Below are 21,241 nucleotides of genomic sequence, written 5' to 3'. Positions count from 1 at the left end.
TTGATCTGTCGCCAGAGTCGGCTCGCGCCCGTGCTGCCCTCCACTTCATCTCCCACTTCCTGTTGCAGGTTTCGGGTACCTGACGAAGCAGCTGATGGGTTTGGCTGGCGGCCGGATCGTTCTGGCCCTGGAGGGGGGCCACGACCTCACAGCCATCTGTGACGCCTCGGAAGCGTGTGTCTCTGCTCTGCTGGGAGACGAGGTAGGAGGTCAGAGCTGCAGGCTGCTGTGTGCAGGCCCGGGGCCTGGGGGGGGCCGCCTCACTGGCTGCCGCCCGGTGTCCAGCGTCCCTGCACCCGGTTAACAGGCCAGTGCGCGGCTGGCGCAGCTGCTCAACGTGGCCGGAAGGAGGTGAGACGAGGCTTGTCAGGGTGTGTCTCCTAAAAAGGTCATTCAGGACCTTGGGTTTTGGACCTCGTTGTGGGTCACCAGGACAGTACCCAGCCTCACAGTGGCCTCCAGAGACCGCTAGTTTCCTGCAAAGTCCTGGGGCAGGTCCCGGAAGGGGACCACTGTGCGGGTCTCGGGGCCAGGCGGGGCCTCTGCCTCTGGGTCCTGAGATGCCAGACTGGCTCTGCACGCTGCCCCGTCGAGGCTGCAGCACAGTCCTCGAGATGCAGTGGCCACAGCAAGCACAGGTCTCCAGGGCCTGGGCCGGGCGGCCGCGGGACTTCCGAGGGTTCAGGGAGAGAGCCCCTGGGAGAGCAGCGTCCGCTCCCCGCCGCGGTGCTCCGGGTGCGGAGGACGGGAGGGCAGGGGGAGGTGCTGCCCTGGTGGCACGGTGCTCTGCCAGCTGAGTGTCTGAACTTCCTGGCACAAAACTGGTTTGGAAGCTTCTGCTTTCAATTTCAAAAAAAGAAAGGTGCTTTTCCAGAAACCTGAAGTCCACCCACAGGCTGGGCTATGAGGCCCTGACCCCACGACGGTGCCCGGGGCCAGTTCGGGGGTCCCCAAGAGTATCTTTCTCTGGTTTCGACATCACATGTGGCTCCTGGAAACAAGCCAGCTAGTGTTTGGGGAGCTTGGGCGGGTGCCCCGGACCACATGCCCGACCACCCCAGGCAGGGGCCCCGGGGAGCAGGGGCTCCGCTCTCCTGCGGTCCCCTGGGGCTCGCTTCTCACCCACCAGAGAGACGGGGCCTGCCCAGCTCAGCATGTGCAGGGACACACCTCGGTTGGGTCAAGCTTCCTGGGGGGTCCTGTCGGGGGCCTGTCGTCTCCACGCCCACCCTGCTGCCGGTCACACGGAGAGTGTGAGCTCCGTCTTGAGTGCGCCACCTCGCCCGCTCACTGCCTGGTGGGGTACCCTCCTGGCCGTCTGCGGCTGCTCCCAGAGACGCCCACCAGGGGAACAGCCCGCGGTAGGACACCGGGTGCCGTCGGGCTGGCATCCACACCCCATGTTCAGTTTGCACCCCCAGGCTGTGCTGGGCTCTGGTAGTGGACAGGTCTCTGTGAACTGATAGAAGGTAGGCTGTGGGCAGGAGGAGGAGGTGTGTGCCTAGTGTCCTGCCAGGCTTGGGGACTCAGGGACGGGGGTGGGGACAGAGACGACAGGGGGCATGCAGAGAGAAAGGCAAGGTCTGCAACCAGGGCCGGGCCTTAGCCCAGCTGAGGGTGACAGTGACCTTCATGGAGCCGAACCCTGGGAGGCTGTGTGTCCTCCCTGTGAGCGGGCCCCGGGACAAGAGCCATGGCTCTGTCCACCCCACTCCAGGCCAGGCTGGAGCAGGGTGGTGACCAGGTGAGCCCAGTCCTGGATGGGGGTCGGCGCCCAGCGCCCACTTTCTGCAGTTGCAGTCTTGATGGTGGAGCTCAGAGCCCGGGGACAGGGATGTGGCCCCAGTGCCCGGCTAGCAGTTTGGACCTCACAGCCCGTGGAGCCCAGCCCACCCCCACCCACAGGCGGCACTGTTCCCCTCACAGACAGTCCTTCTGGTCATGGGCGTGTCCTTTTGAAGCCAGGTCGCAGGTAGACCAGCCGGTCCTGGCTGCGTCTCTCGGGTCTGGTCAGCTGGGTCGTGCTCCCAGATGAAGTGCTTCTTAAGGGGTCCACAACGTTCCCCCTACACCTGTTCTGTCTTCACGTAGAGCAGGCTTCTCTCTTTTTCACTAGAGATAAAAGTCAACCAACTTCTGTATTTAAACTATCCTAGAAGCTTTTGAATTCTTCAAGTTATTTTAAAGAAACAGTAGAGAACTGAGCTTTCAACCAGGGCCCTGCTTCCCGAGGTGTTTGCTCTTATAACAAAAAAACTTTCCTTTACGTACATCAAAAAGCAGGAAACGCTGATTTATCAAGGTCATTTAAAATCTCTTTAATGCAAGAAAGTTGGACAGGGCCCCGTGCCTCTGCCCCACGGCCTTTGATGAGGGTTGATGGACGGCGTGTTGGACAACTTGGCGGGTGCAGCAAGCGGCCAGCTGTGGCCAGTGTGGCCACCTCCGGGGAGGCTGGGGCAGGGCCTGCTGTAGGAGACAGCGCCGTGGCCAAGGTCGGCGCCGCTTCCAGGAGCCACTGTGTGTGACAGTTCAGCTTTGTGTGCGGCTGCCAGTGAGAACGGACGGTGAGATGTCACTGAAGCGTCTCTCAGGAGCCGTGTGGACGGAGGTGCGGGGAGTCCGGTGGGTGGGACGCCGGAGGAGCTTCTCGGCCTGTGGGAACTGTCGTTTCTCAGGTCACTCGTCCCTTCTGCAGTAGCATTTTGTTTGGGCCAACTCTCTGGTTAACCAGGTGGCATTCCAGGGTTCAGAGCCACCATTTGACTCCACCGACCCCGCAGTTAGCGGAGGAGCTCGCGGGGGGGCTGGGTGGAGTCACGGTGCCAGGAGAAGAGGTTTTCACTGGGAACCGAGCAGCTTCATGGGTTACTGTGCGTTTGGAAAGGTGTGGCTGTGACAGAGCGCGAGGTGGCTGGAGACTGTGCGTGTGGCCCTGGCCAGGCGGCTCCACTCATGGAAGCTTCATCCTGTGGCCAGAGGTTGCAGGTTCAATACCTGGTCTGGACAGGTGCGATCCCTGGTGCAGGTATGTGTGGTCCTTGGTCCTGCCACATGGACAGAAGGTGACCAGGCACCCTGGCGTCTCACATCGGTGTCTCTCTCCTCCGAGGGATGGTCCGTCTGGCGGGCCTGGGTGTGGGCTTTCTCTGTCGACACCTTGGCTTGGGTCTCGAGGCCTTCCCGACCGGAGGGGCGATGCCGCTGGTTCAGCCTGGAAACCCTCAGCCGGGGCACCTGTGCCGCCACCTCCCTGCCCCCGGGGCTGCATCGGACTGTGGCTGCCCTGTGGCTTCCACGTTGGTGTCACAGTGGACAGCTGGTGGTACCAATGACGGCAGCCCCTGGGGACTGCACATTCACTTTGGAGCGCCTTTCGATTTACTAGAAATAGCAGACTTGGCACCCGCACTCCTGTGTCCCTCAGTTTCCTCTCTCGTCACCACCATGCCTCGGTGTGAGATGTGGTCATTGCCCAGGAGCCGACCCTGGGGCAGGTCACTAAATCCCTGCACACGTTGGGATCTGCTGGTTTTCCCCGATGGGCCTTCTGTCGCCGGGCCCCACAGTCGTCCTGCCTCCTCGTCCCCCAGGCTCCTCTGGGCTGCAGCAGCTTCCCAGTCTTTCCGCGTCCTCGTGACCACGACAGTTTGGGGGAGCACCGGTCAGTGTTCTACAGGCTGTCCTCCGTGTGTTTTGGTCTGATTTTTCCCTCTCGTGATTGCACTGGGCTGAGAGATTTGGGGAGCAGGCCCCCAGAGCTCGCACGCCCTTCTCCCCACTTCCTGCCCAGTGCGCCGTCCACGCGGCTCTGCGGGAGCTGACCGGGGGCACCGGCCGACAGTGGGCTGCCTCCCCCCGGGAGGTCCTCCTTGGCCGGAGGTCACCTGTGCAGCCCGGCGCCCGCTCCGGGGCAGGGTGGGGAGGCCGTGGGTTCTGACCGCCGTTCTCACGGGAGAGCACGGCCCACCCGTTTGTTTCAGACTCTGGATTGTAACTGAGCACCGGGTTATGTGTTCGGTTTCCCGCGGGCCCCAGTGTCCGTCTTTGAGCTGCTCCGCACTCTGCACTAGCAGCCGCCCCAGCCTCCACTCGCCCCACCAGCCGAGCTTCCAGGCACCCGGGCGCCCCTCACTGCAGGACAGTGTCCAGCACCTTGGTTGCTTCTCCGGGCCCCTCACAGCTGGCTGGCTGCTGGGCTTGATGATCGGCAGTGCTGCGGCTCGAAGCGGAGCCGGCAGCTAACTGGTGGCCTGGCTTGGGGATGGGGCCCCAGGAGCGGATGGACAGTTGCTGTGCCGGGTCTCAGAGCCCAGTTCAGCACCAGGTGGAGCCGCAGTGACTGTTCTAAGCTTCTGCCCAGAGCCGAGGCTGAGAACCAAAACTGCTTCCATTCGGCTCCGTGGACACGGCGCCTGCCCTCCCTGGCAGGTCTCCCTGGGGTTTGTAGGTTTGTCAATGGCTGTGTTTTCCTTCTGTGTCGCAGCCGCTCCAGTCTGCTGCTTGGCCCTCTAGCGGACTCTGAATGTGGCCAGCACATGCGGCCAGCACCCAGGGCCACCTGGTGCTGTGGTTCCTTCTGCTCTGCTCACTTCCTTCCGCACCCGTGTTAGAGGGGCGCTGTGGCCGGGGCAGAGTCGCGCGTTCTCAGGCACAACAGCAGGAACGTGCAAGCAGTGTTTCCCGAAGGCAGCCGTTGCCCCTCCTCGTCTGCCGTGGTCTGTACAGGTCCCCCTGGGCACCGTCATCCTGCCCACAGGGGGGCCTGCGCGCGTCCCTGAGAGTCCTGAGGAGAAGAAATCTACTTTTGGGAAAGTTTACGTAATGAAGTCCAGACCCTTGCCTGGCTCTGTACAGTTACCTTCCTCCGTGAGCTACTGCGTGCAGGGCACGGGTGCTGGTTGCGCACGGCCCCCAAATGTGCCCGGGGACTGTGCTGGCATCTTCTGCAGCTGCTGACTGCTGGCTGCCCATCTGTTGCAGCTCCAGCCTCTCCCGGAAGAGGTGTTACAGCGGAGACCCAATGCCAATGCCGTCCGCTCCATGGAGAAGGTCGTGGAGATCCACAGTGAGTCGTCTGGCCGAGTGTCCCCCACCCCTGCCCTGTGTCCCCAGCCCTGGGCTCCTCTCTCTTTCGCTGCTGGCTGTTGCCTGGGCCTGTATGACAGTCAATAAGGACTGTCACCGAACCCCCCCCCCCGTGAGCTCCCCACAAAGCCAGAACGTGCTGTCAGCACAGGTCAGAAGAGCTTGGTGCCAGGGGTCTGTGAAGCCACGTGGTCCAGGTCCCCAGCTAAAAGGGATGGGACTGGGGTGTGAACCGTGTCCCCAGGTCCCGTCTCTTCCCCTGACCAGAGAACGCCCTTACCCCAGACCCAGGGGAGGGAGCAGGCCCCATTCCTCTCACTGCCCCTTGAATGACAGGCCTGGGGACCAAGGGAGTTGGCACCCAGCAGGGGACTCCGGTGAGCCAGCAATGCCCTGTCCTTGTTACAAAGCTCAGTTTGTCCTGGGTCCTTGGACTGGCCCAAATCATGGAGGCCGTCCACGTAGTTGAGTGGAAATCTGGGGTCCTGCCTGGGTTCCTAGCCTCAGAGCTGCGTCCCCTTCCATGTGCCAGGGAGCACGGAGGGGCTGTCCGAGGGTCATGCCCAGCCCTCCTGCATGGTCCCCTCACTCTGAGGCCCCAGACAACGCCCCCAGTCATCTTGCAGGGTCCGAATCGGACCCTGCAGCACCGGGGGATGGTCTTCCCATGCTCGCCCACTCCCGGAGTCAGGGAGCTGGCCATGGAGAGCCTGCCCGGGCCCCAGGCCCACAGAACCCGTAACCAAGCACTTCCCGTCCTCAGGCCAGTACTGGCGCTCCCTGCAGCGCCTGCCCTCCCCCGCGGCCTACTCCCTGATCGAGGCCCAGAAGTGTGAGAACGAAGAAGCCGAGACCGTCACCGCCATGGCCTCCCTATCTGTGGGTGTGAAGCCCGCCGAGAGGAGGTGAGCCCCATGTGAGACCCTGGCCTGCTGGCCTGCATGACTGATGCGCCCCCAGGGCAGTTGGCATCTTTGCTCCTGTGCGGGGAAACCCTCGGAGGGCACCTGGGGGGGGCCAGTGTCCTTAAGCAGCTCGAGAGCCCGGCCAGAGTGGCCACATATTTCCAATGTGCAGGACCCTTTAAAGCAGGGGGAGTGTGTACCCCTGAATAAGGTGGTTCCAGGAACACCTGGCCAGAGCCAGGAGTTTTAGGCAGGTGGGGCTGGAGGAGTGACCGCAGTCCTGTTGGAGGATGAGGGACAGACAACAGGCAGAGAAGCCACCTCGGTGCTGCCACTAACCGTCCATTCTTTCTCTTCCCTGCTGTGCATATGTTCCTCCCGGCCACCCCCACCCCCCTCCGGCACTGCCACAGGCCCGATGAGGAGCCCATGGAAGAGGAGCCGCCCCTGTAGCCTCGCCTGCGGCTGGGACCCTCTCATTTGTCCGTCCGTCTCAAAGTTCCGCCAAGAAAAGTTCCTGTTTCTCTGTGTCCTGCCAGGGCCTCTCTCTGAGTCGGCAGGAGCACGGGGCCTGACCCCGGGTCTCACCGGGTGGGGCAGCCTCACACGGAAACCTGGGGCAGACGCCAGGATGCGCGGACACACCGACACACAGGGTGCCAGGCACTCTCTGAGCTCCCACAAGGGAAGCCACGGAGGGAGGAAGCCTGTGGCAGCTCGTGCAGAGTCGCCCAATTTAGTTGACACGAGGAAAAGAAAGTGAAAATCAAAGATCTCACAATACAAAACAAACTTGATTAAAAACTGGTGCTTAAAGTTTGATGACTACCCACAATTCCACAGTCTCCGTTGTAAACCACTCATCTTGTAGCTTACTTTTTTAAGGAGGACGTTTTCTACAGCTCTGGCCTGCCTCTGAACCAGAGCGGCGTGCGGTGAGGGTTTGCAGCCGGGGAGGCGGGAGGGGCCGAGTGGATGAACATTTAAGGAAAAACTGGACAAAAAGTGGAAATGTGAGCTGCAGGAGCCGGCTTTGTCTTCTTGAAGCCGTTGGGAGATGCGAGTTTGTGCCTTTTTTTTATTGCGCTGATGGATTTTTGTGGCTGGGTTTTCTGAAGTCTGAGGAACAATGCCTTAAGAAAAAAATAAACAGCAGGAATGGGTGGGAAGGTGGCCTGTGGGTGGTGGGGCTGGCAGTGCCCGCGGGCAGGAGGCCGCGGAGCTGGCCGGGGCTCTGAGCAGGCACAGGCCTCAGCCAGCAGCTCCTGGGGGGCCGAGAGCCTGCCGCCCTCATTCTGCTTTATTGCTGTGTAAGAAAAATGGAGGTAGTTCCCAAAAAGTGGCAAATACTGTTGGGGGGGGTTTGAAGTCCAACAAATTTTAAACAAATCCAAAGTGTTCTTTTCTCACACATCACACACCAGTTGAGCATCTCTGTCTGGTTTGAAGCATGTCCTAGGTACACTCAGTGTTACGGTCGGAATGCTTTTATTAAAAGCAAGTAGCATGAAGTATTGCTTAAATTTTAGGTATAAATAAATATATATGTATAATATATATTCCAATGTATTCCAAGCTAAGAAACTTGATTCTTACAAAATCTTGATAAAATATTTATAATGCATTTATAGAAAAGGTATATATATATATAAAATAAATGCAGATTGTCAAGGTCCCTGGCGAATGGATGACTTGTGAATTAGCTTTCAAGGTGCTCATGGAAAGGGATCTATGGGAAACACGTGTTTCTGGAGCCCAGATTGGGTCGGTTTCAGATCGCCAACGCATTCGCCACTGGCAACTACCGCAAGTTTGTGCTTTCATTTTAATTGTTTTCTAACAATCCCTCCTGCTCCACGCCTCCACGCACATATGTGGTGAGTTTTTATAGCGAAGAATATGAATTTGCTGTTGATTTTTTTATGAATTTTTCACAAAAAGATCCTGAATAAGCATTGTTTTCTGAATTTCACTTTTTTTCTCACCATTTAGCAGTTTTCTGAATGGTAATAATGTCTAAAACGTTTTCCTTTCTAAATTCTTGCTTGTACATTTTTTAACTTTCAGAGGTGTTTTTTATTGTGTTCCTTTTTGTTTATTTGTACAGTGAGCAGTTTTCTGTGTGTACAGACTGTTGCCATCAGAGTTCATTTTCAGAAAGAGCATTGTGAGCAGCGGCTCTGGGGCCGGCTCGCAGGGATGTGTCCCTCCTGTGCCGGCTGACGGGCTGAACCCAGACTCCAGGGCTTCCTCCCACCCCGCCGGCACTGCTGTGGGGATGGAGAGGGTCCCTCGTGACACTGAGCTGGGTGGCTTGCCAGACACCACGGGCCATCAGTGTTCAGGAAACTTGTGTTAAAACTTCTCTGACCATGTCTTCAGACTAGGATTTTAGCTTCAGTTTTCCAAAGACCTTTAAGCATGTCAGCAATGCATGGCCCGGCACCATTCCGGGTTTTTCCGCTGCAGCCGCACAGCCAGGGCCCTTGCTGCCTGGCGAGCCTGCAGGGACACCAGGTTCCCTAACAGAATAGCCAGCCTTTGCTCTTTTTCTCTTTGACAGAAACTGAACATCACTTTTTACTGGTAACTTATTTTTCAGCACTTGAAGCCACCTACTTCATTCCAAAGTGTGTACCGAGTTCAGACTTGTGGGAGGAAGTTTCGACACAGCGTGCCCACCCGAGGGAACCCCAAGCCAAGTTTCTGAGTTTGGTGGCATTTACAGGGTAGTTTCTGAGAGAGCCACTGACACAGTTGGGTAGTGACCAAATGAATCCAAATTCTTGGATCAGCTTGGTCGTCAAGAGTGCTGCTGTTCGGGTCCAGGACAGTGGTTCGAGGGAAGGACAGGGTGTTTGACTTTCTCCTCCCTCCTGGCCACTCTTTGCTCTGAGGCCCCTAATGGCAGGAGGAGTGCTCCTGTGGGAGCAATGCCACCTGTCCCCAGTGTGGTGCCACGTGTGGCAGGGACCCCCTGCTGCCTGCCTGCTTCTGTCAGCCGTGGATCTTGGGAAGGAGCGCATCATCTGCCATTTTTACAGATGATGGGCGGCATGGGCCTCCTGGTGGCTACCTTCTCACTGGGGGGATTGACTTTTGCTCCCACAGGACACCCTGCAGACAGGCCTTTGTAGCTCACTCCAGCTTCACAGACATGCAGGAAGCATTGCCGTGTAGCCTTTCTTTTCTGTGAAGACACTCGGCCCCTCTCCAGGCCACCCGTCCAGGGCAGACGGCAGGGGGCCTGCCCAGTGTGGGCCGGACCCTGCGTCAGGGAGGACCCCTCACACCTCCCTCTTTGGTCCTTGGACCTTAGCCTTTTCTTCCCTTTTGCAAAGGCCTTGGGGCACAGGCCGGGGGTCGGCAAGTGAGCACTTTATCTCCTTTCACGGGGAACCCCGTGACGCCGCGGGGTTTGCGGTGTCAGCCTGGCCCTTCTGGCTTTCCCGCCAAATTCGGCTGAGCCCCACCAGCAGGCGGCCGTTCGGGATTGCGCCCGCCTTCCAAAGGGCCACTTTGTCAACATGTTTCAGTTTTTCTTTTCTTTCTCTTAAAAATCTGTTTCCAGAGGAAGGACCGTTTTGTGGCGGTCTGATGTGCAGTGAGTCTGGGTTGGAGCACCAGCCTTAGACTTGGTGGTTTTCTATTTTCCATCAGAACATTCCTTCTTTCCTGGTCACAGCCGCGTGCTCATTCCATTCTTTTTGTAGACTTTTGGGCCCACATGTTTTATGGGCATTGATACATATATAAATACACATATAAATATATATGACTCTATTTTTTTACGTTTCCTACACCCGGAGGTTGCATGACTGTACGGCCTGCATGTCTTTCTATTGTATACAGATTTGCACGCCGAACTCGGCAGCTTGGGGGAGGAGAAAATGCCTTTGCAGTCCCCTCGTGACATTTGCTGATTCAAGAGATGGAGATTTTTCTGTAACACAGACCCTTGAAGGAGAGGGGGGAACGTTTGCATCTTAATGAACTTATTCTTAAGAAATTGTACTTTTTCTTGTAAGAAAAATAAAAAGGACTACTTAAACATTTGTCATATTAAGAAAAAAAGTTTATCTAACACTTGTGACATACCAACAATAGAGTTTATTGTATTTATGTGGAAACAGTGTTTTAGGGGAACTGAGCAGAATTCAAGTGAACTGCCTGTCTCTTCATTTGATTTGGAGGAATTTTATTTTGCTTTGTTTTCTTTTTTTTCCTTTTTATCTTTTGCGCTGGCGGGTGAGGTGAGGCGGCCTGTGTGGCCCTGAGGACCAGCTAGCTATTCAGGTGGAGACGCGGTGGGCCCTGAGGAGCCCCTTCCCTCACAGCTGCATTGACTTTTTATTCTTTTTAGATGATGTATGGCTACGATTTCACTTTACACTAAGCCGTTGTGAACTGTGCGAGCACTGTGGTTTCAGAACCTACACTGCATCGAAAGCAACCCATTTCGTCCTATAACGAAGCAGGGCTTGTTGCTAGTTCAGCTCACTTTATCTCTGACGTGATTAAAAGTCTCCTATGGAAAGAAAAGAAAGTGACAGTTTCTGTCGGTTTCGGGGAGGGCATGTACTCCATGGTGGAGGCTCTGGTGTCCAGTGTATGAGAATGACACAGAATATACATGTAATGGGGTTTGACCCTCTTCACCTGAGCTTACAACAGGTGATGTGAAATCCAAGCTGTGACGACATCACGTCCTTCCTGATGCCTGTTCCTACTTGGGATGGGTTCCCACTGGTAGCAGCCACCTGTTTCTTCTGTAATTTAAATCAGTTGTCCGATTGTCTGGAACTTCCAGTGGGTCTTTCTTTTGCTCAGTGGGGTTGGAGGTTTGTTCTTGGTTTTCTTGTTTTGTTTTGTTGGGTGGATCTGCACCGGCTGACGGTGTCCTCTGATGGCCAACCCCACTTCCACTGCACCTGGAGTCCAGTATTTTGTACCTCGTACAACTTGTTACTCTTGTGGTGTCAATAAAGACAGCGTTCATTGCCCTCTCACCTCTAGTTTCTGCTGTGTGCTCTTGTCCTCGCTGGCTCTCATGGACCTGGGACCCTGCGGGGCTACTTTGCCTGTACTCTGGGTTGGGGTGGGGACCCTGAACCATGGAGATGGCCCCTGGGACCCAGATTATCAGCAGGTGGCCCTGTCACCCTTTACATGTACAGGTAGGTCCCACAGCAGTGTCTTCATTTTAAATGTCCAGTAATTTAAGTCCTTGTACTGTTTTCTCCCCCAAAGTACTTTGCAACTTCAGTGACATGGGCTAAAAATGACCACGGAGAAGGACGAGGCCAAAGGGTCTAGGCTCAGCCATCCTCATGGATGCATCCTCGGAGCTCAGCCAAGCATGCTCCCCGCAGGGCGTCGGCAAACTCCCAACAGCGATCCCGGCCTAGCAACGTGCTGCCACCCCCAGACCACTCCACTGTCCTTGCGCTTCCCTGTCCTGTGACCTGTCACTGGGGTGAAGGGTGGTTAAGACCAGCCATGGGGCTAGCTCACTGGGGTCTAGCCACTCCCGGGGGGAGGGGGGGCTGTCCAAGGTGCTGCCTGCCACCCCAAGGGCACTCAGTAAACATCCTGCACACAACCCCCTTCAGGTCTGTTTCCTGGGACCCCCATGCCTGGGCTGCAGAATGAGGCATGGGGAACGGCCATTCGAGCTGACCGCCAGACGGCACAGCTGCCCAGCTGCAAGCCTGGAGGCCAGAGGAGCCAGGACTGGAGACAGAGCTGGGGTCAAGAGTTGGGGATTGGGGGAGTGGGGATGTTTACATGGTCTACCCAACTGACAAGGGGATGGGAGCTGGTGAGAGGCTGCAATGTACCCAGAGCCTCTTTGGCCTTAAGACAGACATTTATGAGGATATGTATATCAATTTACCCCAAAGGAGAGGATCTTATTCTAACAGGTCTCATTTCTGAAACCACTGAAAGTATTTAGCTCTAGGGCTAGGAGGTAGGTTCCTGAGGGCCAATTTTCTTCCATTTTAATTAGAACAAAGGTATTTGCAACATCTTTTGGATAATTTTATCGGAAAGTGACTTTTTAAAGGTATGTTACAAAGCATTGATTATTTTTTACCTTTTGAAAATAAATACTGCAGTCACACTGAGGAGGGAAACTCAGGCTGTGTGCCCACCATGGAGCCTGGTTGGGTGTCACACCTCGCCTTAAACATTTTGATAATGGACACCTGGCAGATGCAGCTCTGCCAACAATCCAGGCTCCTCCACCTAACCGCAGGAGGAACTTGCCCTGAAGTTCCGCAGGAGGAACTGGTCCATGTTTTTGCATTTTTGCCACATAACTTTATAAAACTAAATCTTAGTGTTTCTGACATGTATATAGTACATGATGTCTGTCACATAATAAATAACGTTTTGCTTCTTGCCATCTGATCCCTGATGCATGTTCTTGAGATCCATCCACACATCTAGGACTAACCTAGATGGGTGAGCATCACCCATCTAGGTGTTCACCCATCTAGGTTAGTCCCTGTCGTGTGCTGTGTCACTGCTGACCACAGTTTCACAGCCCAGCCCTCCTGATAGATGCTCCAGCCATTGCCAGTGTTGCTCTTCAAATTGCACTGAATCAGCACCCACCCCCACCCCACCCGTGTCTTCCGGTGCTCATGGGTGTCTCTGAGAGTCAGTTCTGTTAGAGCAATGGCTCCCCCAGTGGCTGCACCAGTTTTCACTTGCACCAGCCCCGACTGGAGAAGGAGTTCCATGTCCCAGAGCAGCAAGGTACCTGTAACCATACTTTTACTTGTAGTGACATGTGGGAATATGCACTGTTTCAGTTTGAATATTTGCTGCTTACAATGTATCATTGCTCAGTTGTTGTGTAGCAAGTGACCCCAACAGCTGACAGTTTGAAAATCAAGCTGTGGGTAAGGACTGGGGTGGTTCAGCAGTGATGGTAGTTTAAGTCTGTCTCAGGTTCCCTCAGGCTCAGTGGCTCAGTGGGAGAGATGCCCTTCAGGCTCACACTTTCTGGTACATAGCAGCCTCCCCTCACCTTCCTATCCACACATGCTATCCGCAGGTGGCCTGATGACCTGGCAGATGCCACCACCAAAGCCAGTGATGCAAGGACACCTGAGGGACAGCACCCAGAAAGACAGAGCCATGGTCCCTTCATACCTGATCTTGGGAGTGATATGTGTCACTCCCAAGAAGTTCTGCCACTTCTGCAACTTAGAAGCCAGAGAGTCCATCACACCCTGGAGGAGAAGGTTGCTGACAGCACCAGCACCAAGAGGCAAAGACCCTTGTTGGCTGACACAGGAGCTGCTGGCCTCTGTCTTCAACTCACCTCACTTTACCACACCTCACCTCACCTCACCTCACCTCACCTCAACTCACCTCAACTCACCTCACCTCACCTCAACTCACCTCAACTCACCTCACCTCAACTCACCTCAACTCACCTCGCCTCACCTCAGCTCACCTCAACTCACCTCACCTCAACTCACCTCACCTCAGCTCACCTCACCTCAACTCACCTCAACTCACCTCACCTCAACTCACCTCACCTCAGCTCACCTCAACTCACCTCACCTCAACTCACCTCAACTCACCTCACCTCAGCTCACCTCACCTCAGCTCACCTCACCTCAACTCACCTCAACTCACCTCACCTCAACTCACCTCAACTCACCTCAGCTCACCTCACCTCAGCTCACCTCACCTCACCTCAACTCACCTCACCTCAACTCACCTCACCTCAGCTCACCTCACCTCAACTCACCTCAACTCACCTCACCTCAACTCACCTCACCTCAGCTCACCTCACCTCAACTCACCTCACCTCAACTCACCTCAACTCACCTCACCTCACCTCAGCTCACCTCACCTCACCTCAACTCACCTCACCTCAACTCACCTCAACTCACCTCACCTCACCTCAGCTCACCTCACCTCACCTCAGCTCACCTCACCTCACCTCAACTCACCTCACCTCAGCTCACCTCACCTCACCTCACCTCACCTCACCTCAGCTCACCTCACCTCACCTCAACTCACCTCAACTCACCTCACCTCAACTCACCTCAACTCACCTCAGCTCACCTCACCTCAGCTCACCTCACCTCACCTCAACTCACCTCACCTCAGCTCACCTCACCTCAACTCACCTCAACTCACCTCACCTCACCTCACCTCAACTCACCTCACCTCAACTCACCTCACCTCAACTCACCTCACCTCACCTCACCTCAACTCACCTCACCTCACCTCACCTCAACTCACCTCACCTCAGCTCACCTCACCTCAACTCACCTCAGCTCATCTCACCTCACCTCAGCTCACCTGGATCTCCATGCTCTCTCCTGTCCTGTCACCCCTCTGGTGTCAGATGGGGTGCAGAACAATCCTGCCCCTGCTCACAGCCCCCACAACTGTGTCTCACTGCTATGACCAAGCTCACCCGCCGGCTTGTCTGTCGCACCTGCTGGAACACAGGCTCTCCGGCTGCTCAGGTCACTCCCGTCTTCCCAGAGAGTAAAACAGGAGACCCGCACACACAGGCTGAGCGGCTCCAGTCTGGGCGGTCACCTGCTCCCTTGCGAAGCTGGGAGGCGGGGATTTAAGATGCCTGTCGGGCTGGTCCTGTACCTCTCAGAAGCGTCACCTTCGTCTCGCTCATTTTCCTTAGGAAGAGAACGCCAAACATAAACGAGTGGAGACGAGACACCACAAGGAAGCTCACTGGTCGGTGAGTGACCGGAAATGGCAGGACTTCCGGTCCGCGGCCCGGACCGCGTTCCGCCCGAGGGGCTCCCGCGGGCGCTCACGGACACTCAGGGCAGATGGGCGTCCAGCGGCCGCAGAAAACTGGCGCGGCCAGTGGACCAGAGACAGCAGCACCCTGGGGCGCCCCTGCGTTTCAGGGGCGCGGCCGGTGGGCGAGGGGGCGCGGGCGGCGTTGCGGACGCTGCCGCCGAGGTGTGGACACGGCCCCGTGGCCGGCCGTCCCGGCGGTGACTCTAACTACCGCCCGTGGTTTCCGCGCGGAGATGCGCCCGCCAGCCGCATTTAACGAGACGTGGGAAACGCCTGGAAACATTTAGCCGCCGGTGGAAGCCCAAGGGCGCGGCGTGGGGTGACCGTCCCCACCGACCGCTGCCTGTGCGGGGAGGACGGCCGCGCGCGGGACAGACGAGACCGAAAACGACGGCGAGGAGGAGAGGGACTGGGCAACCCGGCGGCACGCCGACGGAGGCGGGCTTCCAGGCGCCCTGCCCATCTCCGCCCGCAGAACAGGTTTCCCAAGGGCGTTCGTAGCTGCACCGAAGAAAACCGAAATGCTGGGTGAGTATTTTCTAGCACATTCCCCTCGGGCCCCAGGCACCCAGGGGGACGTCCGTCCCACTGTCCTGAGCACAAGGCCCACCGAAGGCCCCCCCGCAAGGGTCCCCACCAGAGTGAGGTCTCACCTCTTAAGTTCATTTCCCCCGAGATGGTGGGGAATAGGTTGCGATTTCCGATACTTGCAAACTTCACCGTTGTCACTTCCATCATCTTCTGAGCAGAGTCAGGGCTTGGGGACGGAGCCCTGGGGTTGGGGGAGGGGCAGAGGGTGAGTGGTGGGCACCCGAATGTCCTGACTGTTCTGGGGAGCACCACCAGATGGCGCCGGGGCCGCGCTGGCCTCCCCAGAAAGCCAGAGAAGGGGGCTGGGCTCCTGCCTAGCCCCACTGTCCCTCTGCCCCCGGTTCTCTCCCCTGTGGCACCCTCTGGCGGGTGAGGTCTCCTCAAACCTTGGAAAGCCTTGGAGTCTCCCTGCTGCCCTCTTGCTTCTACGGGGCAGGGGATGGAGGGAGTTGGGAGGAGTCCAATGTCCCTTCCCCCAGGCAGAGAAGCTGGGAGTAAGCACCCCGCACCGGCTCCCCCAGGGGAACATGCAAATCCATCAGATTAAGTTTACAACTTGTGAAAGAGTCTTTCTCACTAGGTCAAAGGGACTGGACGTGTTTAATTACATGTGACCCGCCTGGTGCCCAAACCCAGGGGAGGCAGAGGGATGGGGTCCTGGTCCCTCAAATGCAGACCCTGCCAGGGCATGACCCCCACTCAGGCTCCAGGGCCCTCTGCCAGTGGCCTGCGAATTTCAGACGCAGAAGATGGCAAAGTGTTGTTCCCGAACAGCTGCATCACAGGCGTTGGCAGCGTGTGCTCCCATTACTGGTGTCTCTAGCTTCTCCTGATGGGACAGACCATCCAGCTGGCCAGGAGGCATCTTTGGTGAATGTGCGGCCCAGAGCCAGCCTCTGTCTGGTGTCCAGGCTGGCTCCAGGACGGGGGCTCTCCTGCTGGACCCCCAGCAGGAGCTGGAGCCCACCCTGGAGCAGCACTGATTTCTGGGCAGTGAGGACACCGGGGTGCTCTGCTGTGAAGGTGGCCCTTGGGCCCAGTGACAGCTCTGCTCCCCATGGCCCCGCAGCTCATCTCTTGTTGGCTCTGTGTGGGTTTTCCAGGTGCCAGCCGTGCGTCGGGGGGCCGTCTGGGTGCAAAGGAGAGACATTCATGGAGGGCTTGCATTCTGATGGGGACAGGAAGGCAGACACGACAGAACAAACAGGAGCCTTGTTTCGTGTGCTGGAAGAAGAGAGGTGCCAGAAGTGAGAAAAAGTGGAGCAGAGTCTGGGAGGCAGGGAGGCAGGCGCCATCTTTTTCCGTGCAAGATGGGTCCCTGCAGAGTGAGCCCCGAGACCACGGGTCCCCAAGGGCCCCTTCCTGGAAGGTGAGCGTCCAGGGCCTCTCTCCTCCAGCGGCATGGTCCTCGCACACAGACTCCCAGCATCCGGCAGGGTGCGAGCGCTGTGTTGTGTTGGTTCATCTAACTCAGCATTATCCTCGTTTTCGTCTACCAACATAATCTGCATATTGCTGATGTTATTTTCTCTCCTGTGTTTACTGGAAAAAATATGAAAAAATATTAATGGTGAAATGTTCTGGTGTGTGGGAAAGAATGTTTATAATTTCAAAAAAGCCCTTCACAAAAACTAATAACTCCAATAAATGAGTTTGGCAAGGGTGCTGGATACCAGGTCAACACACAAGAATTGCTTGTGTATAAACTGGTAACAAAAAAGCAGAAAGCTGAATGAAGGAAATAGCTCCAGTCACCATTGCACCAAAAAAGAGTAGGATCGCCCAGCCAAGGGAGTGCAAGCTTCCCACACTGAAGGCTGAAGCGGTGCTGAGAGAAAGTCGGGGAGAACCGCAGAGGCGGAGAATGTTCCGTGACTGGGATTCAAGACTCAAGATTGTCCTCCCCACTAAATGCAAAGGGCTCACAGTACGTTAAACAATTTTGAGAAAGAAAAGAACTGGAGCATTTATATGGCCTGATGTCAGCTCTTGCTCTGAAGCCACAGTAACCACCGCTGCTCGGTCCAGGGAGGCCCTCGCCTCACCCTACCCACCAGCGTGGACTCTAGTGGATCACGGACCTAATCTAAAACACTTAGAAGAAAACACAGGACAAGACTTGGGGGAGTCTGACAGGCAAAGTGACCTTAGATGTGACTCTAAAGGTGGGGTCCATAAAAGGAAAAACTGGTAAGTTGCACTCGATCAAAGTTAAAGATGTTCGCATGTCATTAGACATTGTTAAAATGAAAAGACAACCCACAGACTGAGAAAAAAATGTCTACAAAGGCTGTGCCTGGTAGAGAGCATGTACCCAGGACCAATAATGAACTTTTACAACTAGACGAGAAGATGGACAACCCAATTGAAAATGGGTAAGAGACACAAATAGCTAATTCACCAAAGAAGATGTCCAGATGACGAATAAGCACATGAATGGGTCACCAGGGTCAGTGCATTCCACCTTTGCGTCCACCTAGTGTGGCTGTCACCAGAGAGATGGCCCCTCGGGTGGCCCAGGAATGGAGTCCTCGCTCCTGCCCTGCTGCCGGGGACCAACGGGGCAAGCTGCAGCGGGAAACAGCAGGCGGTCCTTCAGTAGGTGTCCGCGTCGCCTCTCCCAGGCACGTGCCTGTGGTGGTCTGACCGACGGGTCCCCAGAATGCACGCTTTGAAGTTGAAACTCCTGGGCAATGACACTGGGAAGCAGGTGGGTCCTGAGGGTAGAGCCCTCACAAATGGGGTTAGTGGCCTACTAAAGGGGCCCCCCACCATGTGACAACACGGCAAGATGGCCGCCCAGAGCCAGGTGGATGACCCCCCTAGACAGAAAGCTTCTGGACCTTGATCTTGGATTTCCCAGCCTGCAGAGCTGCTGTGTCTAAGCCCCCACGCCCCAGCCTACAAGAACGCTCACAACCGCAGTGTTCCCCAGAGACCCCAGCAACCCGGTGTCTGCTAATGGACGTGTCATCGGACACGTGGGGGACACACTCATCCCCATGGCACAGCGATGTTGAGGGACTGAAAGGACAGCACTCTGCCGGCTGCTCCAGCTTCGGTGGACGTCACCCTTAGTGAAAGAAGTCCCGTGCAAGACACTTGGCTTAGGGGGACCCCATTCATACAAAACAGTGGGAGAAGGCAGGCGTCCACTGCCTGGGGCAGGGCATGGGGGCGGGATGGAGGGTGAACAGAACCACCGCTTTAGGCTTCCTGGGCCCTGCCAGGGTGAGCGCTGAGCGAACACTTAGATGGGCTCATTAGCAGATCCAGCCTTCTTTTTCAGGCGACGTGGGACCCCATTTTCCTGATGCAAAACGTCTTGGGTACTGGGAGGCAGCAGAAGTGCGCCCACACATGTAGGACATGCCAGTGGTTGGAAGGGCTCTGGTCTCCAGCTCCATTAGAACCTCATGCCCCAGCCCTGAGACCCTCCTGGGGCGACAAGCGTCCCAGGCCACTGCCACAGCCAGGCTGGGACTCTGCCAGACAGCTGGGGAGGGCTGCGGTGAAACGCCTCAGCCTGCCCTGAGCGGACAGGGTGCTTCTGGACTTGGGGCAGGGGACGGCGGGGGGCAGTACCTCTCTCTGCACCTCCCTCAGCCCGGGCCATTGCGCCCCTCACAGCTGCCAAGGCCAGTGTCTCTTTTTAGCTGTCCCCACGCAGTCAACTCACTGGGAGCCTCTGCCAATGGCGACATGCCACCCCCTCCCCCCATTGGTACGTGGCCTCTGTCCCCACAACATTGTTGTCAGCCCGGCCCTGCTCCATCGTAGACACTGCCAACCGCTCTCAGGCCGCTGCCCCATCAGAGACGCTCCAGGTGCCACCGAAACACCCACCTGCCCCACCACCCCCAGAGGTGGGTGTTGCCACCTCCGTCCCCGCCTGCTTTGCAGCTCTATGCTGGGGTTCCTCCTCGGGAAGTGGGGGTGCTGGTGGAGTTTACTGATAAAGCCGTTTTACCTGGGAACAGTGACCTCCAGCAAATACCAACATCCCTTAAATTGGTGCCTCTCCCTGCGAAGTGGCCCCCCCCATCCCCAGCACGCGGGGTTTGCCCTTAGCCCTTAGGTTTGCATTTTGACCTCCCAGGACCATGCAGCAGAGATGGCAGCTCTCAAATCTCTGTTCCCTGAGGCCTGGGGACAGCCACCGCAGAGCCCGGGGGCTGGCAGTCTGGGTTAGGTTTGGGAATTCTGGTGCTGGTGCTACCTGGGCTGTTTTGGGGGTCAGTGCTTAGCACACCGGCCCGAACACGTCTCCTGTTTGGGCCATGGGCCGCTGGCCCAGGCGCTGCTCCTCAGGGTGCACTGCCTCTTGGCACAGCCGCACTGCCCAGTTAGGACGCTGACGGGCACGACGGACGTTCCCAGCAAGAGTCACTGTCTCATCAGCTGGGCGTACTTATCCAAATCCCATGTTTTAAAAAAATGGCTTCGTTCTTTCCCTTTGGTGGTATTTTCTGTGGGGCCCCCAGAAACGGCATTGTCCACACAGTTGCCACCAGCACATGGGACCATTTAAATTAAATCCAAATTCACTAAAATGAAATGAAAGGCTTTGGTCACACTGGTCACATTTCAGCGCTCCTTGGCCACACGTGGCCCGTGGCAGCCAGCCTGGACTGTGAGGCGACAGGAGCAGGCACAGCCAGGAGGTGCCGGGGTCAGCGCTGCTCCAGGCAGATGGGCACGTGCTTGGGCCCGGCGCCAGGATCGGGCCCCTGCTGCTGTGGGCCCGTTGCCCTTCGGGAAGCACCTGTCCTGAGGGCGGCGAGTCTGGCTTACGCAGGTGGGCGTGACCCTCAGAGGAAGAGGGGGCCAGGCCGAGTGGAGGTAGAGGAAGGCAGGGGCCTGGCCAGTTGCTGACGTGAACGAGGGGCTCCAGTGCCGGCAGCAGTGGCCATGGCTGAAGGTGACCGGTGAGGAGCAAGGGGGCGCAGGGCGAGACGGAGGCTGACCCGCTGTTTCTGAGGGTCTGCCTCCTGCAGCCATCCCCCAACTGTGACAGCGACGAGCTTGGTCGGGAATATGGCCATGGAACACCGGGGCTGCATCAGCCAGTGGCAAGTCCAGACTGAGAGGCCGTGAAGTGGGCTTGGAGCTGGGAGGCTGCCGGGGGCACCGAGCAGGCGGGGTGACGGGGAGAGAGAGGGTGGGGGGAGCAGAGCTGGAAACCAGGAAGAAGCCTGTGGGTGGGGCATGAGCCCTGCCACGTCCAAGCCCGCCGTGGCCCTGAGCCAGCCCGAGGCCAGCCCTGGGCATGGCTGTCAACGGGCTGCCCGGCGTCCCAGCCGGGCCCACCCTCAGGCCTCAGCAGCAGCAGCAGGCACTCGGTGGCGCTGCACAGGGTGTGCAGGGCCCTTTCTGTTCAGAGAAGCATGTGGTTCCGATTGTGTCATTCTAGAATATAAACTCTCTCCTGGGTGACAGGGAAAGGCCTGGTGGCCTGGCATTCTGCAGGCCCCACCCTGAGAGTGTGGGGCTTTCCTGGGCGCCAAGAGCCACCTGCAGGGACCCACCCTGCTGGCCACCCCTGCCTGGCGGGACCTTGCCGAGTGTGGTGGCCAGGGTGGGGAAGCAGCGCCCGAGAGCCGCTGTTGAAGATGCGAGTCTGAGAAACTGGTGAAGCCAGACTGCACCAGAAATTCCCACCCACAAGGTGTTGACGTGGTCCATGGCGGCTGGGGGTCGGGCTGACAGGACCCAGACGGGGCCCTGGAATTGGGAGCCTGGGCCAGTGTTGTTCGCCCTGGGCGGTCGCCCTGGAAATTCTGAGCCCCCCTGCAGAGACGCATCCTCACCCGCTGACCCCCAGGTGTTCACGTAGACCCCAGGCCGTGGCC

At 57.2% G+C, this 21,241-nt stretch overlaps 1 protein-coding gene across 6 annotated transcripts in view; it reads left to right on the top strand.

Annotated features, from left to right (window-relative positions):
* Positions 1 to 11,002, top strand: part of HDAC4 (histone deacetylase 4) — a 151,524-nt gene extending 140,522 nt beyond the window's left edge. For all 6 annotated transcript variants that reach the window (XM_037161516.2, XM_037161521.2, XM_037161518.2 and 3 more), the window contains 4 exons: positions 69 to 202; positions 4,984 to 5,068; positions 5,852 to 5,993; positions 6,407 to 11,002. In XM_037161516.2, coding sequence (XP_037017411.2) covers positions 69 to 202; positions 4,984 to 5,068; positions 5,852 to 5,993; positions 6,407 to 6,446 — 401 coding nt within the window. In that variant the 3' untranslated portion in view covers positions 6,447 to 11,002. The remainder of the gene's footprint in view (positions 1 to 68; positions 203 to 4,983; positions 5,069 to 5,851; positions 5,994 to 6,406) is intronic.
* Positions 11,003 to 21,241: the final 10,239 nt, after the last annotated feature.

Source organism: Artibeus jamaicensis, unplaced genomic scaffold, assembly GCF_021234435.1.
Source record: "Artibeus jamaicensis isolate MK-2021 breed Jamaican fruit bat unplaced genomic scaffold, CSHL_Jam_final contig_944, whole genome shotgun sequence".
Lineage (NCBI taxonomy): Eukaryota > Metazoa > Chordata > Mammalia > Chiroptera > Phyllostomidae > Artibeus > Artibeus jamaicensis.
The sequence above is the reverse complement of the archived record's forward strand: the minus strand, read 5'-3'. Positions and strand labels throughout refer to the sequence as shown.